Source organism: Quercus suber, unplaced genomic scaffold (assembly GCF_002906115.3).
Source record: "Quercus suber isolate HL8 unplaced genomic scaffold, Cork oak 2.0 scaffold_630, whole genome shotgun sequence".
Lineage (NCBI taxonomy): Eukaryota > Viridiplantae > Streptophyta > Magnoliopsida > Fagales > Fagaceae > Quercus > Quercus suber.
This window is the reverse complement of record NW_027070072.1, coordinates 152,679-170,356: the sequence shown is the minus strand read 5'-3', so window position 1 is coordinate 170,356 and position 17,678 is coordinate 152,679. Positions and strand designations below refer to the sequence as shown.

General features: G+C 36.8%; 2 protein-coding genes across 4 annotated transcripts; one reads left to right on the top strand and one right to left on the bottom strand.

Annotated features, from left to right (window-relative positions):
* Window positions 1-201: 201 nt before the first annotated feature.
* On the bottom strand, window positions 202-13,791 carry LOC136064127 (zinc finger BED domain-containing protein DAYSLEEPER-like). 3 transcript variants are annotated; one of them, XM_065765460.1, is made up of 5 exons: window positions 13,493-13,791; window positions 12,540-12,674; window positions 2,901-3,102; window positions 2,519-2,754; window positions 202-553 (listed from the first exon to the last, which is right to left on the bottom strand). In XM_065765460.1, exons 3-5 carry the CDS (start codon window positions 3,086-3,088, stop codon window positions 432-434), a joined length of 546 nt encoding a protein of 181 aa, XP_065621532.1. In that variant the 5' UTR covers window positions 3,089-3,102; window positions 12,540-12,674; window positions 13,493-13,791; the 3' UTR covers window positions 202-431. The 3 variants fall into 3 exon arrangements, 2 of the variants coding, with proteins under 2 accessions (XP_065621532.1, XP_065621531.1); XR_010625793.1 differs by lacking the exon at window positions 2,519-2,754 and having other exon boundaries at window positions 13,493-13,790; XM_065765459.1 differs by lacking the exons at window positions 2,519-2,754; window positions 2,901-3,102; window positions 12,540-12,674; window positions 13,493-13,791 and adding an exon at window positions 660-2,316.
* A 1,851-nt stretch (window positions 13,792-15,642) lies between these two features.
* On the top strand, window positions 15,643-17,375 carry LOC112039708 (6-phosphogluconate dehydrogenase, decarboxylating 2). The gene is given in 6 exon segments (XM_024072606.2): window positions 15,643-15,931; window positions 15,934-15,954; window positions 15,957-16,198; window positions 16,201-16,771; window positions 16,774-16,794; window positions 16,797-17,375. Coding segments are annotated over 6 exon segments (1,443 nt in total). The 5' UTR covers window positions 15,643-15,681; the 3' UTR covers window positions 17,135-17,375.
* Window positions 17,376-17,678: the final 303 nt, after the last annotated feature.

Sequence of the window (17,678 nt, the reverse complement as noted above, 5' to 3'; positions counted from 1 at the left end):
TTGAGCCTGCATATTCTAATTCAAGCCTAGATAACGTGGCCCAAATGCCAAATCAGTCCAAACTCCAACTCATAGGCTACTAATCATAAATCAATAAATCACCTGTTAATTATAAATCTATAAATCAATAAACCATAACTAATATCATAATCATAATTCAATAAATCATAACTAAGATTTTAAATCAATAAATTACCTAGCTAAGATAACCATTTAATCATTAATCAACAAAATCATAACTAAAATCACCAGCTAAACATAAAAATAAAATAAATCCAACAAGTCTAAGAAATAAGTATCAAAAGTCCAACAAGTCCAAAAAATTAAAAAAACTACAAAATAAATCCCACAAGTTTAGAATAATTACAAACCAACAAATTAATCCAACAAGTCTAAGAAATTAAAAAAGCTACTAAATTAATACAAAATGTTTAATCTTCATCAATTGTGATACAACTCCCATCAATTATGGCACAACTCCCATCATCTTCATTTGGCTCGCCATCATCAAGAATGGATTGAAATGTACTTTCTCCATATATAATTGAAGAACCTACAACAATAATGAATTAAAAATGAAATAAACCTCATTAAATTGTAACTAGCAAATATAAAAACACAATTTTGATTTTATAAATAGAAATTAGACAATTGCTAACCGTTGATTTCACTCCATAACCAATTCTGAGTACACATCATAGTCTTGGGATGTAGCCTACTACGATGTGGACTTAAAAGATTCCCACTAGTGCTAAAGGCAACTTCTGAAGCAACAGTTGTGACGGGAGTGGCTAAAATATCTCTTGCAATCCTTTGTAAAGTAGGATACTTGAGACCATTACTTTTCCACCATGCCAAAATATCAAAGTCTTCACTCCTCTTCAACACTCCCTTATCAATGAAATGATCAAATTCCATTCTACCATTCCCATGTTTCTTTGAACTACTTGAACTATTGTTCACAAACCCATCAAACCTTGACATTGACCCAATCAACCTAAATTTTATTTGTGCCACTTGATTTGAAGTACTTGCAGGCAAATGAGAACTTCCTTCATTACCTATAGGAGACTCATCTACATCTTCATACTCATCAAGCAAATCATAACAAAGATTCTTAATTTTTTCAATCTTCAAATCAGAATTATCACTATAAATGTTAGGATAATAAAACTTTAATAACTTCATTTTATATCTGGATCTAAGATAGCAGCAACAGCTATAACAACACTAACATTAGCCCAATAAGAATTAAATTTAGTAAGCATGCTTTTTGCCATCGTACTTATCATCTCACTTGAAGATAAACTCCATTCATTCAATGCAATTTTCAACTCACACACCAAAGTAAAATACATATTAGTTGTGGGGTACTTACCACCAAAGAAAAACTCAGTCACACTATGAAACAACTCCAACCTCCCACAAATATCTTTGGCTACCTCCCAATCATGATTATATGGCAAAAAAGTATAAGATGTTTCACGTTTAGCCAAACACAAGAAAACATCTTTATAAATCAATGTAGTAGAAAGCATTAAGTAAGTTGAATTCCAACGAGTTTACAATCTAAGACTAACTCTTTGGTGCATTGAACACGCAATTGATGTGCATTTTCTTCAAATTTTTGCCTCCTTTTTGGTGATCCAATCCAATAAATCACACTATCACGAATCCTTTCAATACTATTACCAATAAGAGACAACCCATCTTGAATAATCAAATTCAAAATATGTGCAACACACCTCATATGCAACATAGACCCACCCAACATAAGAGAACTAGTATCAAGATTATTCAAGAGAAGTCTTATCATGGCATCATTAGTACTACAATTATCTATGGTTATTGTGGACAATTTCCTATCAATGTCCCACTCTAAAAAACAATCAACAAGGACTTCAGCAAGGACATCTTTCGTGTGTGGAGAAGGAACATAAACAAACCTAGAAAAATTATAGGAATAATTATAACATAACTAACTAAACATTCAATTTAACATAACTCAATAAACATTCTAAATGTAAAGTCTTTAACATTCAATTTATAGATAAAAAAATTTATGTTAAAACCCGGCTTTGCAACGTCCAAGTATGGTCAATAAAATGTGCGGTAATGACCATAAACCCTCTCTTTTTGTTACTTGAAGTCCACATATCAGTTATAATTGCCATCCTACTTCCATTCTTATCTATGATCTTCAAAACTTTCTCCCTCTCATTATCATAGATTTTAAGAATGTCACTCTTCAAAGTATTTCTTGTGACAAGTTTAAACATAGGTTGAACATCAGTCACAAATTTTCTAAACCCAATGTGATCAACCATTAAAAGGCGATATTCATGTAGGATGACCATACAAGCAAGCTTATTCCTCACTCTGGCTTGATCAAATTGGTAAGTATTTAAACTCGTAGTTCCATCCACCTTATTTTGTTGTTTAATTAAAACTTGTTGTCGTATATCTTTATACTTCATCCGTGAATATCTTGCTAAATGATTATGCAAATAGGTTGTACCTTGGCTAGAATCACCCAAGTAAAGTTTGCCACAATAATGGCATTGGGCTTTAACTTTTCCTTCAACTTTCTTCCTTGTAAAATGAGCCCAAACATCTAAGATAGTTTTTCTTTTTTTACTTGTATCCAAGTCCTCATTTGTAGGCTCTTGCTCTCTCTCTTCCTCTGTCCATAGACTCCCTTGACTCCCTTCTTGTTCCTCTACCTCTAAGTCCACCATCGGGGATTTTGGACTCCTAATTGGTTCAGAAGTTTGGGATTCAGAATCAAAACAAATTATCACAAATTTATTATTAGACATACTCATTAATTAATAGGCACAAATTCATAATTACACAAATTCACAAATTAAACATGATTAACAACAAATTCAAACACTTACTCATTGTTTAATGGGCATAAAGGTGATGATGATCCTGAAGGTGAGCTGTTAGGCGACAATGGCGAGGGTGATCGTGAAAATGGTGAAGGAGACCGCATAGTTGGCAAGGGACAACGTCCGGTTCTTAAGGGAGAGCCGCTTGGCAAGGAAGAACCAGATTTGTTTGTGTCTGTGTTTGTGTCTTCCATCTCCGTTTTAGGCTCTGCATTCCCAACAAATACAAAATCACAATAAGAAAACAAGAAATGCAAGTTAACAGCGTTAATTTGAAAATAAATTTAAAACAGAGTTAATTTATGATTAACATTAAATCCAAATCAATGTGAATCAAATTAACAGAGTAAAAATTCAGCCTTACACCAAGAGTACACAATGATAGAATGGAGTTACAATTAACTCAACCAATAAACATAAAATCAAACCCTATTTAACCATTTATATAATTAATAAAAATTCATCATAAAATGTATGTCATATTTTGATGGGATTATTATAAGTAGAAATTTAGACTTTATAAGGACATAATCTATCATGTCAGCACTGTTCAGCATGCATATTGAGCTACACCACAAATGTTTGGGAGGATTAATGCACATAGTTTCATAGAAGCTAAAGAATTTGAGCTGGCCAACCAAGGTTGAAAAGGAGAACAATAAAATGCTATTGTTTATCTTTTCTTCTTTTTGGTCAAGTGATTAAATTTTGAAATTAAGCAAACCATAAACATTACAGCAACAAAAAGCAAAACAAAATCTCTTTTCAATACAGTACAATCCATCCACCATATTTATAATCATAGACTGCTAAGGACCCAATCCAAGTTGAAATTATATTTACCAACCTCCCGTCTTCTAACTTTCCCTAATAAAAAGGAAATATGAATTTTGGTGACACATAAAAATTCCAATCATTGTAAATGAGTGCTAACAAACTTCTTAAACAGTGCAGGGCTCAACAAAGATAGTTAAACTAAGTAGTGATGATTGAAAATTGATTATTGTGACTAAACATCTGACTTGGAGATAGAATTAACAAAATAATCAATGCCTTTTGGTCATTCCTAGATTATATCCATCTGTTCACATATATGTCATAGATGATTTCCATTTGTTTACTCTAAAATTATGCGTGAGAATATTTTGAACCGCTAACATATATTTCATACCCCAAAAGGTGCTCTCTTGGATTCAGTATAAATACCAGATAAACAGGCCCAAATCCACCTTTTCCAAGAAGATTAGTAGGATGAAAATTCTTGGTTGCCTTCTTTAGTGTCTGGAAATCAAAATAGCTTATTGTTCAAAGATTACCACAAAATAATTCTACAGATGTTGACGCTGCAAAAATAAAATAACACTTGAGATGTTGAGTGCTAATTAAATTCAAGATCTAAATCACAAAAAAAAAAAAAAAAGATGATACAGATTCACACCTTTGAAACCGAAAGTCCAAGATCCTCAGTGATTAGGTGATGAATACCCAGACTGTGGTTTGAGATTAGTACCTGAAGGCTGAAGCTGATCAAGGACTAAGGGAGGCGTGACTGACTCAGTGACTGAGGGAGTGTGGGAGGGTCGGACTGAGGCGTGAGGGAAGAAGGAGTGTGGGAGTGAGCTGAAATGAGGGAGAGGGACTGTCGGACACGGACTGAGTGAGCTGAAATGAGTAGGCTGCTGAAGAGTGAAGAGTGAAGAAATGAGGGATTAGTTAAGGTTAGATTATAGGTATATATATATAGGGTATTTTGGTAATTTCAAGGTACCGATTTTTATCGAGCCGAGTTTCGGACTGGGTTTCGAGGTGGGTCTCGAGGTTTTTTAATAAAACCCAGACCCAATCCTATTCCTAATCAGACCGGGTAAAACCCAACCCATTAGGGTCAGGCCGGGCCGGGTACCCTCGGGTCAGGCAAAAATTGCCATCCCTACCTAGCTTTATGCCTTATGGGCTATCTCTTTTACCCTACATCAAAAGGTAAAATTTCCATCAGGAGGCTGGATTGAAGAACTTGTTGGGAGTTAGTCCATGTCTAAACAATGCCTGCTGGCTGCCATCCGGCATCAGCCCGAAGCTGAGTCCTCAGCCCATGCTAAAGGAAGCTTATAGCAATTAAGGCTCTAGCGCTACCTGCAAGCAGGCCAGCCAAGGATGCAAGATGCGAGGATTTAGTAAAAGTTGTTATTGGTGGAGACTTTGAGAAGTTTTTTCAAATTGGGTCTCAATTGCCAACTCAAGAAAAGGAAGAACTGTTAGAGTTTCTTAGAAGAAACATGGATGTGTTCACCTGGAATGCGTACGAGGCCCCAGGGGTGGACCCAAATTTCATCTGTCACCATCTAAATGTCAACCCATTTGTCACCCCTAAGAAGCAACCACCTCGGCGCCTCTCCAAGGAACATACTAATGCTGTTAAAGACGAGGTGACTAAACTCAAACAAGCAGGGGCTATCAAAGAGGTCTTCTACCCTGAATGGCTAGCTAATACTGTGGTGGTACGAAGAAAAAAAAAAGGGGGAAGTGGCGAGTGTGTGTGGATTTCACGGACCTAAACAAAGCTTGCCCAAAGGATCCTTTCCTAATGCCTCGGATCGATCAATTGGTAGATGCAACCGTAGTGTCATCCTCGGATGAGTTTCTTGGATGCGTTTCAAGGATATCATCAGATACTGTTAGCCTTGGATGACCAAGAGAGGACGGCTTTTGTCACTCCCTTTGGAAATTACCATTACAAGGTTATGCCTTTTGTTTTAAAAAATACTAGGTCTACCTATCAAAGAATGATAACCAGAATGTTTGAGCCCCAGCTGGGCAAGACTGTTGAAATCTATATAGACGATATGGTGGTGAAGAGCAAAGTAGTGTCTGAGCATGTGGGGGACCTCGAAAGTATTTTTGAAATTTTAAGGAAACATAAATTGTGCCTTAACACTTCCAGGTGTTCATTTGGTGTGCGATCAGGCAAATTCCTAGGTTACATGGTAACTCACCGAGGAATTAAGGTTAACCCTAACTAGATCAAAGCTATTGACAGTCTACAACCACCTCGGAACCCTAAAGAGGTCCAAAAGCTTACCGAAATTACTGTTGCCCTGAATCGATTTATTTCTCGATCAGCTGATAGATGCAGACCTTTCTTCCTCTTAATGAATAAGTGGAAGGGATTTTAGTGGACCGAGAAATGTGTTTTAGCCTTTCAACAACTCAAAGAATATCTATCTTGGCCACCTATTATGTCTAATCCAAAGGCAGATGAAGCCCTATTTGCTTACATCGCTGTGGCTCCTCATGCAGTAAGCCCAGTGCTAATACGTGTTGACAATGGCATACAACAGCCAGTTTATTATGTGAGTAAGTCCCTACAAGAAGCCGAGATTCGTTATCTACCACTAGAAAAGGCCATCTTAGCAGTGGTACATACTTCACAAAAGCTCCCCCATTATTTCCAGGCACACATGGTTATTGTCCTCACCCAACTTCCACTCAGATCTATATTGTGGAGTGCTGATTACACAAGAAGGATTGCTAAGTGGGGTACCATCCTAAGAGCCTTTGTCATCAAGTACATGCCTTGTACTTTTATCAAAGGCCAGGTCCTCGCAGATCTAGTGACTGAATTCGCTGAGCCTTCATTAGAAGAAGTCATAGAGACACAACACATGGATGAAAAATCGATTGACACTGTTTTCTCTACAAGCACCTTTATGTTGGAAAGTGTATGTTGATTGGATAGCCAACCAAAGGAGATCCAGAGTGGGGCTAGTTCTGATCTCACCTGAGAAACTCACCATTGAGAAATCATTAAGATTGGACTTCTGGGCCACTAATAATGAGGCTAAATATGAAGCCTCACTAGAGCGAATGTCCATGGTTCAAAAAATGAGAGGAAAGGCAATAACGATGTTCTCTGACTCAAGACTAGTCGTCGGCCAGGTGAATGGTAAACTAAAAGCAAGAGATGAAAGAATGCAAGGATATTTAAGTCAAGCCAAACATTTGCAATCAGGGTTTGAATCCTTCAGCCTGCTGCACGTTCCTAGAAGTGGAAACACACATGCGGACTCTCTAGCCACGCTTGCAACATCTTCGAAGCAAGGCTTACCTCGGGTCATCCTTATAGAAGACCTGCACAGACCCACAGAGATAAAGGGAAAGGTGGCTCATTTTCACCAAATCAAAATAGGGCCCAATTGGATGGACCCCATAATACTATTCTTAAGAGAGGACGTCTTGCCAGAGGATAAATCATAAGCTGACAAAGTATGAAGAAAAGCACCTCGGTTCTGGCTGTCCGATGACCAAAAATTGTATAAGCGCTCTTTTTCAGGGCCCTATCTACTCTGCATCCATCCTAAGGCATCGAGCTACTCCTTGAGGAGTTACATGAAAGGATTTGTGGAAGCCATACGGGAGGCAGATCTTTATCCCATAGAGCCATCACTTAGGGCTATTGGTGGCCAAGTATGCAAAAAGAAGCACAACAATATATGAAAAAGTGCGATCAATGCCAGAGATTCGCACCCAACATACACCAACTAGGAGGAACTCTTAATCCCTTATCCAACCCTTGGCCATTTGCTAAATAGAGCTTGGATATCGTTGGTCCTTTCCTTAAAACAGTAGGGAACAAAAGATATTTACTAGTCGGCACGGACTATTTCACCAAATGGGTTGAAGCCAAGCCCTTGTAAAATATTAGAGATGTAGACGCCAAAAAATTTGTCTGGAAAAATATTGTTACCCGATTTGGGGTCCCTCGTACTCTCATCTCGGACAATTGTCTTCAGTTTGATAGCAAATCCTTTAGAAAATATTGCTACGATCTAGGAATTACGAATAGGTATTCTACCCCAGCATACCCCCAAGGGAATGGACAAGCTAGGGCCATTAACAAAGTCATAGTGAACGAGCTTAAGAAGAGGTTGGATGACACCAAAGGGAAATGGGTGGAAGAGCTACCACATGTCCTTTGGACATATCGAACCACGCCTCATTGGTTTACAGGAGAGACTCCCTTTTCAATGACATATGGAGCAGAGACTATCATTACTTTAGAAACTGGCTTCCCAACACTAAGGACTCGCTCATTCAATCCGAGCAACAACAACGAGCTGCTAGAAAAAAGCCTAGACTTGATCGAGGAAAGAAGAGAAAGTGCAATGATTCAATTAGCATACTATCAACATAAACTCAAACAAGGTTATGATGTCAGTGTGAAGCCAAGGCCATTAGTCCCTAGTGACTTAGTACTGAGAAAGGTTCTAGACACTACAAAAAACCCATCATGGGGAAAGTTAGGACCCAATTGGGAAGGACTATACCACATCACCTCGGTGGCTAGTATAAGGGAATATTTTCTGGACGACTTAAACGAGCATGTAATACCGCACCCTTGGAATGTAAACAACCTGAAAAGGTATTATTATTAATGAAAAGTCACTTTGTCAATATATTCTTTTGTTATTTAAAGGCATTATACTTCTTACTAGTTAATCTTTACAAGTGTTAAACAGATCCTAAGTTATGTCAGGTTTCTCAGACCACATGCTTGGGTAAAATTAACACTCAATGGCATCTTTATAAATGTTAAACAGATCCTAAGCTATGTCAAGTCTCTTGGACCACATACTTGGGTGAGATTAACGCTCAATGGCATCTTTATAAGTGTTAAACAGATCCTAAGCTATGTCAAGTCTCTCGAACCACATACTTGGATAAAATTAACACTCAATGGCATCTTTATAACTGTTAACAGATCCTAAGCTATTTCAGGTCTCTCGGACCACATACTTGGGTGAAATTAACACTCAATGGCATCTTTATAAGTGTTAAACAAGTCCTAAGCTATGTCAGGTCTCTCGGACCACATAGATGGGTAAAATTAACACTCAATGGCATCTTTATAACTGTTAAATAGATCCTAAGCTATGTCAAGTCTCTCGGACCACATACTTGGGTGAAATTAACGTTCAATGGCATCTTTATAAGTTTAAACAGATCCTAAGCTATGCCAAATCTCTCGGACCACATACTTGAGTGAAATTAACACTCAATGGTATCTTTATAAGTGTTTAAACAGAACCGTAGTTGTATGTGTTAATGATGAGAAAAAAATCTTATTACATACTCCCTATTACACACTTCATATACAATACCTTTTGAAATCATATTTCAATTAAAATGGTGAAACCGTGTTTTAAAAACATGATTTTACTATTGTAGTAATGTGAGTACGATAAATATATGTAATAGAGAGCATCGGACTATCATTACTCTTCAAGTTTTCTAATTAATTTTATTTACAAAAATAAAGTTTCTCTTCAAACTAGTTTGAAAAAAAATCTTTCAAATTTTTCGTATATCTTTTGTTGAGTGTGAATTTTAAAAATATACCGTTATATTATATGTTATCATTATATTATCAAAAAGTTTTTTTATTTTTTTTATTTTTTCCTCGATCAAGGTGCATTGTAGTTTAGGAAACGACCTCGGCAAATACCAATGAAGCGCGGAACATGGATCACTATTCACCGCAAGTTCTGAATCTCCCAACATTCACTTCGTATTCCCTGTTTTTCACATCAATTCAAGTTCAAAGGTTAGGAAGACTCTCTCATTCTCTCAAGCTGAACTCATTGCATGTTCATTTTTCTATGTTCTACTATGCTCTTCTTTTGGTCAAACTGCTTAATTTTTTCTTAACACTCTCAAACTCTGCTTGTGTGTGTGTTTTTCCTTTTAATGTCTGGGTGAGTCTCACTTCAGTTCAGCTCCTTGGTTTTCTGTTTGGTAGCTGTGAAGCTGGTGGAAAGAAAAAAGAAAAGAGAAAAAACCAATCTTTTCTTGTGCTTTGGTTGCTTAAAAGTTTAAAAATAAGAAAAGTTACTCACCCACATTCACAACCAGCATTCTACGGGGAACCACACATGGGATAATGTAAAGATCTCAAATATTAGCTTGAATTGAATTGCAAGAGCAAACATATTTCACCAATCATATGTTGCAAAAAGTTTCATTCTTTGCTGGTGAAAATGAAACAAGCATTTAAAAACAATTAGATTTTTTTGGTACCAAATGTTTTCTTGCAATGAAATGGATTTCAAATTCTTGTTATCCATGAATTACAATTGTAAGGTCTCGTTTTACAACCCAAGCCCAAAAGATATGGGATATGGGCCTAATGAGCCAGTACAATAAATTTGTAGAGAGTGGGTCAAAGAACTAAGCATTCTATGAATTTAATAACAGCTAGTATAGATTTAAATGATGATCAAACAAGAATCATAACATATAGGATTGGATAAATTCATTGTCCGAGAGGTAAGTCATGATAGAAATAACTAGAACTGATTACAAATGCAATTTTGATTGCTACAGTAGTCTTTTCTCTAGTTTTTGGATCCCCCTCTCTTGGAGCTTCTTTCCTTTTATATAATTCTCTTTCAACCATCTTGATCTTACACTTGTTAATCATCTGAAACTTTACTTGAGTACCTGTCCCATCAGACATCTACTTTGGCTCTCTGTGAATTGTGACAGTCAAGAATACACTGTTAAATGGTCTTCTCCACATAAATGCGGCCATAAAAGTAGATGCAATGTATTTAATATGGTGTAGTAGCTTTTCCTTAGATATTTCTGAGTTCTTATTGCTCTTAGACATGTATGATGCACGTCCTTATTGTGGGAGCCTTCTGGAGAATCACCTAGGTTGTTGGAATTCAAATTTGAACTGTATTCATCCACTCCGAGGAGGAGTTACTCCTCGGACCACTCTCCCCTGTTCCTTCCTTACTAGACTTTAGACTTGGAACTTCTCATGGCCATTTGCCCCTCCTCGGACATACTCACGTCCTTGGATGAGGCCCAAAGCCCAATATACAATTTTAGGCATTTATCCTTACAATAGCCCCTTAAAACTTTGGTTTTTCCCTCGCATCCGAGGAGAAAAAGTGGGGTTTTGATTTGCTAAGAGTTAGGAATATTAAATCCTTGAGTTTACACGTGTGGGGGCACGATTTTATGTGCCTCATAATTGCTACCGATGCTTCAGAGCCCGTGAGGCGTCATTAATTGCTCCAGGCGGCGCTATGTCCCTTATATCTAATGGTGAGACTTAGATTGAACGGTTGACCTTTCTCTTTAGAATTTCGAGCGGGATAACTCCCACTCATTTTTGCCTTCTATATAAAGCCTTGAGGGAAATAATTTTCCCTTCATTTTTCAAACTTTGAAGCTCTTCAGCAATCTTAAGCATTCAAACTCACAAAGCTTGCTAAGTCATTAAGCTTTCCATACCTTTTTTTCCAAGAAATCTTTGAGAGTTTCTCTAAAGGTTTTAGGGATTATCATATATCTTAGTTCGTGTAAGTTTTAATTTCTTTAAACCTTTCTTTTTTCTTCTCGACCAATCTCCTCGGCCTTCCAGTTCTTATTTGTCCACTTATCAATTTCGATGGTTCCCCTTTAGTTTGTTGAGATAGGTAGGTTTAAGCATTTAGTGGACTCCCTTGCCAAAATAAAGGCCTTTAAGGAAAAATATCACATACCATAGGAAATTGCTTTGAAATACTGTCCCCTAGAATAAATAGTAACAGACCAAGAAGAGGCAGAAGTCATAATCCCCATGATAGGCTTCACAGAAGGGGGAATAACACTCCCTATGGGTAGAATAACAAGGGACTACCTCTTGAATCATAAGGTATGCCACTACCAGTGTGCACCTAACCTTTTTAGGGTCCTAGGAAGTGTTGATGCTCTGAACGAGTATTTAGGCTTGAAGCTCACTTGGCATGATGTGGTCCACATGTATGAGTGTCACAAATAAAAAAGGGTGGGATTTTACTTCGAATCCCAATCTGATGTTGTCAGGCTCATCTTGTGTCTCCCCAAATCTAACAAGGAGATGAAAGGTGACTACCTAATTGCTTCAAGGGTGTGGCATGATGGTCTTCATTGCCAAGTCCGAGAGGGAGAGCCAAGTGGGATGCCTTAGAATTAGATTTCCTAAAAATAGATTTAGACTCTTTAACCCTGACATTGTTTTGCTCCTTGTTNGGCCCATATCCCATATCTTTTGGGCTTGGGTTGTAAAACGAGACCCTACAATTGTAATTCATGGATAACAAGAATTGAAATCCATTTCATTGCAAGAAAACATTTGGTACCAAAAAAAATCTAATTGTTTTTAAATGCTTGTTTCATTTTCACCAGCAAAGAATGAAACTTTTTGCAACATATGATTGGTGAAATATGTTTTGCTCTTGGCAATTCAATTCAAGCTAATATTTGAGATCTTTACATTATCCCATGTGTGGTTCCCCGTAGAATGCTGGTTGTGAATGTGGGTGAGTAACTTTTCTTATTTTTAAACTTTTAAGCAACCAAAGCACAAGAAAAGATTGGTTTTTTCTCTTTTCTTTTTTCTTTCCACCAGCTTCACAGCTACCAAACAGAAAACCAAGGAGCTGAACTGAAGTGAGACTCACCCAGACATTAAAAAGGAAAACACACACACACAAGCAGAGTTTGAGAGTGTTAAGAAAAAAATTAAGCAGTTTGACCAAAAGAAGAGCATAGTAGAACATAGAAAAATGAACATGCAATGAGTTCAGCTTGAGAGAATGAGAGAGTCTTCCCAACCTTTGAACTTGAATTGATGTGAAAAACAGGGAATACGAAGTGAATGTTGGGAGATTCAGAACTTGCGGTGAATAGTGATCCATGTTCCGCGCTTCATTGGTATTTGCCGAGGTCGTTTCCTAAACTACAATGCACCTTGATCGAGGAAAAAATAAAAAAAATAAAAAAACTTTTTGATGATATAATGATAACATATAATATAACGGTTATATTTTTAAAATTCACACTCAACAAAAAAGATATACGAAAAATTTGAAAGATTTTTTTTCAAACTAGTTTGAAGAGAAACTTTATTTTTGTAAATAAAATTAATTAGAAAACTTTAAGAGTAATGATAGTCCGATGCTCTCTATTACATATATTTATCGTACTCACATTACTACAATAGTAAAATCATGTTTTTAAAACACAGTTTCACCATTTTAATTGAAATATGATTTCAAAAGGTATTGTATATGAAGTGTGTAATAGGGAGTATGTAATAAGATTTTTTTTCCTCATTATAAAAAAAAAAAAAAAAAAAAAAAAGGAATGAAAGACTTGGAAAAACAATAAAAAGTAAACCCAACCCAAACGTCTTGCATTTGGTTTTTCAAATTAAATTTGGTATATTTAAAAGTGTATTTAATACAAAGTTATTTATACATGAAATGAAGAGAATCTATTCCAAACTCAAAGATTTTCTAATATTCTTTCAAGGAAAAATGTTCCAACCTATGAAAATATATGTACATGAAAGTTTAATATAATATGATTTATGATAACCATTAATAGCATTTATTATGATTGGATTTGTTTATGAAATTATATATTTTAATAATTTTAAAAAAATGATGTAATTATAATGGAGAGTTTAAATGTAAAATACAATTATATTTAATAAAAAAAATCAAATTAATGATATGTAAAATAGTAAAATCTCAAAATCTTATATGAATCCATATTTGACTCACATTTTTATGGGTCAGGTCAAATTAACTTGACAGAGCAAAGCCACACAGGAGCTTTTTTAATTGAAAGATAAAAACCCTTGAACCATCTTGTAGTTTTCACTTCTACATTTATACCTCTTTCTATTCACTAAATTCTTATACTTCACCTCTCCTTTTCTTTTCTTTCTTTTCCCCTTTTAACTCCCACTCCTCTTTTGACTCATCATATTGATGGCGCTTTTACTTGATGAAACCCACTTTAGTTAGAGTCCATTCTAATGCCTTAGATAAAGCCTATAAGAATGTTAAGCCTCCATTACTTAGAGAATATAAATAATTTAGAATTAGATATGAAATAACATAAAACTAAGACTAACAATGCGCATATGGAAATACTTTAATTAATATATTTTGTGCACATTAAGGGTCACTGTTGTCTTAGTTGTATCGTCCTAATTTGGTCATTTGCTGAGTTTGTCTTGGCAAGGCTGAGCCAAGTAGGTGATGTGTAATCAAACATTAAGCACATTTGTATCAATTGCCCTTCATTTTGAAATCTAATCTGCCTGATAGGGAAAATCATGTTTTAGGGGGAATGTTGTATTTTTAGTGACGGACCCGATGGTAATGATTTCCCTGGTAGATGAAGGAAGAGGCAATTCATGCGTGTCCAATCTTGATTGCTTTTAGCATGCAACACGCCTGTTGTAACTTGTAAGGACCTTTTCATTTCTCAATATGTCCAATTGGCAGATTATTGTCATTGTTCTGATCAAGCGGCTAGGATCAATGGAGTGCTCAATTGGAGGTGCACTGTCTATTATTATGCATAACTACACACCTTTAAAGAGGTAACCATTGAGTGTTAGGATTGATTGAGCATGATTTAGACTTGTTGGAGCTATTTAGGGATGTGGAGCATTTTCCAAGGTTTAGAAGAACATTTTAGCAATTTTTTGGTTTGTAGAGGTACTTCTGTAATTTTGGAAGATTTTGGTGTATTTGTTAAGTTTGGAGGGTTTTGAGGAGATTTTGATAATTTTTATAAAGTCGAGGGCTATTGTTGTAATTTTGGTCCAGCCAAGAGGCAGTGTGGATAATTTTGAGAAAGGTGTAGGCAATTATGTAATATCTAATAGTAGAGTGGACTTTTGTAACTTTTGGAAAAGGTGTGGCATTTATGTAATTTGGTGAAATTTGAATTTGGGATAACCAATTGGGCCGCTCGGGTTCGTGCTTAGCCCATGGGTTTACCAGTTTGGGTTGATTGTAAAATCGGGTTGGGCTAAATATACAGTTTAGAATCGAGTATTGAGGTTTTTTATTTTTGTGGAGAATCAGAATCTTAAAGTAAAGCGAAGTTAAGGCAGAATAAAATGATATACAGCATAAATGAACGAGGCTTTTCCTACCCTTCGGAACACACCATTTCATTTACTATAAGATACAAGAAATATCCAGTGTCTTTCTCCCTCGTTTGGTTAATCAGGCAACAAGCTAGCTTGTCATTCAGACTAGTCGCACCTCCATGGTGGAATACGCGAGGAATTTTTAGGAACAATGAGGCATTCAATAGGTTGTGTAAGCTAAAGAGATAGGAATATGCAGTAGAAAAAGAATAACACCAAATGATGTATATAAGGCTCTTTATGGCATTTCATGATCAAAAAAAAAAAAACTAGTTATTTAAGCATTATCAAAATGTTGATTGTATAAGGGGCGGGTTGAATTCATTGAGAAAAGTACAAAGAATTCAACAGAATCTGTACTCCAAATATCTTGGCAAATCTGATGTAATATCTTTAGTTCAGGCTAAAGCTTTTGGTCTTTGTATGTCATTGTTTTCCTTTCTGCTTGTTGTAAGCTTCCCTCAGTGGATGTACTGACCTTTCTAGTTTTTAATTTCCTCCATTGATGTCCAAATGGGTTTCTTTTCATGTTTTGAGTAGGGCCATGTGATTTGTTTCTGTTCTTTTCTTCTTATGCATATATTTACTGAAGAAAATGGATTGTACTGTTCATTCAGAGATTCCTGGATTCATTGCTCATGTGATTTTATCAAGTTTCATTCTTCATAAACTACAGTAATTCTCAGGCTTTTATTAAAGAATCAAAACAAGTTTTTTCTTAATGCTCTTGGATCACTCTTTTTTATAATCAAAATATTGGATTTGTCTTACTGGCGTCCCACATTTTTGGCAGGAAAAAATATGGCTGCACCCCCCAAGCCTACAAGAATAGGCCTTACTGGCCTAGCTGTCATGGGCCAAAATTTGGCTCTCAACATTGCTGAGAAAGGCTTCCCTATTTCTGTATACAATCGAACTACCTCCAAAGTTGATGAGACTGTTGAACGAGCTAAAAAGGAAGGGAATCTTCCTGTATTTGGTTTTCATGATCCTGAATCTTTTGTAAACTCAGTTCAGAAGCCTCGTGTCATAATTATACTTGTTAAGGCTGGGCACCAGTGGACCAAACCATAAAGACCTCTCTGCTTTCATGGAGAAAGGTGATTGTATAATTGATGGTGGTAACGAGTGGTATGAGAACACTGAGAGGAGAGAGAAAGCTGCAGCTGAATTGGGTTTGCTCTATCTTGGAATGGGAGTTTCAGGTGGTGAGGAGGGTGCTCGTAATGGACCCTCTTTGATGCCTGGAGGGTCTTTCGAGGCTTACAAGTATATCGAAGACATTCTTCTTAAGGTGGCTGCTCAAGTTCCAGACAGTGGCCCTGTGTGACTTACATTGGAAAAGGTGGATCTGGAAATTTTGTAAAGATGATTCATAATGGAATTGAATATGGTGATATGCAGCTGATTGCAGAGGCATATGATGTATTGAAATCAGTTGGAAAGTTGTCAAATGAGGAACTACGAAGTGTTTTCTCAGAATGGAACAAGGGTGAACTTCTGAGCTTCTTGATTGAAATCACTGCAGATATATTTGGAATTAAGGACGATAAGGGTGAGGGATATTTAGTTGACAAGGTTCTGGATAAAACCGGCATGAAGGGTACTGGTAAATGGACTGTACAGCAAGCTGCTGAACTATCAGTTGCAGCTCCCACAATTGAATCTTCTTTGGATGCAAGGTTCCTCAGCGGGTTAAAGGAGGAAAGGGTCAAAGCTGCTGAAGTCTTCAAATCAGGTGGCTTTGGTGATATCTTGACCGACCAAGTAGTGGACAAGAAGAAGTTGATCAATGATGTGAGGCAAGCTCTCTATGCATCTAAGATATGTAGTTATGCACAGGGGATGAATCTGATCCGTGCAAAGAGTATTGAGAAGGGATGGAACTTGGAGTTGGGGAATTGGCTAGGATTTGGAAGGGGGGTGCATCATCAGAGCCATATTCCTTGATAGAATTAAGAAGGCATATGATAGGAACTCTGACCTTGCAAACCTTCTCGTGGATCCAGAGTTTGCTAAGGAAATCATCGAGCGACAGTCTGCCTGGCGAAGAGTTGTGTGCCTTGCTATCAACTCTGGTATTAGCACCCCGGGCATGTCTGCCAGTCTTGCTTATTTTGACACTTACAGAAGGGCAAGATTGCCAGCTAATCTGGTCCAAGCTCAGCGAGACTATTTTGGTGCTCATACATATGAAAGGACTGATGTGGAGGGATCCTTCCATACTGAATGGTTCAAGCTTGCCAAAATGTAAGATTTTAGTTTTGGTGGTATTTACTTGAATGGAACTCATAATAGTTCTAATAAATTTCTGCTCATGAATCTGCTGGGCAGAGCTGACACTACCTCTACTTGGTGAAATTTATCACAAGTATTCTGTTTAATTGCTTGAAGTTTGTTTATGTATTTTTTTTTCCCGGTTGTGTTTTGGCAGATCCTGCTACTTTTCTTAAGTTTTCTATTGAATTGATCCATTCTATGGCCCCCTTTTTTTAGTGAAGATGTCTTTTGAGANGCTGCTGAACTATCAGTTGCAGCTCCCACAATTGAATCTTCTTTGGATGCAAGGTTCCTCAGCGGGTTAAAGGAGGAAAGGGTCAAAGCTGCTGAAGTCTTCAAATCAGGTGGCTTTGGTGATATCTTGACCGACCAAGTAGTGGACAAGAAGAAGTTGATCAATGATGTGAGGCAAGCTCTCTATGCATCTAAGATATGTAGTTATGCACAGGGGATGAATCTGATCCGTGCAAAGAGTATTGAGAAGGGATGGAACTTGGAGTTGGGGAATTGGCTAGGAT

Bases quoted from the DNA above. Each gene is read 5' to 3' on its own strand.
- LOC136064127 (XM_065765459.1), bottom strand. From the start codon at position 1,188: ATGAAGTTATTAAAGTTTTATTATCCTAACATTTATAGTGATAATTCT. The intron at 554-659 runs GTTAGCAATTGT...TTATTGTTGTAG, and splicing joins GTTATGGAGTGAAATCAACG to GTTCTTCAATTATATATGGA.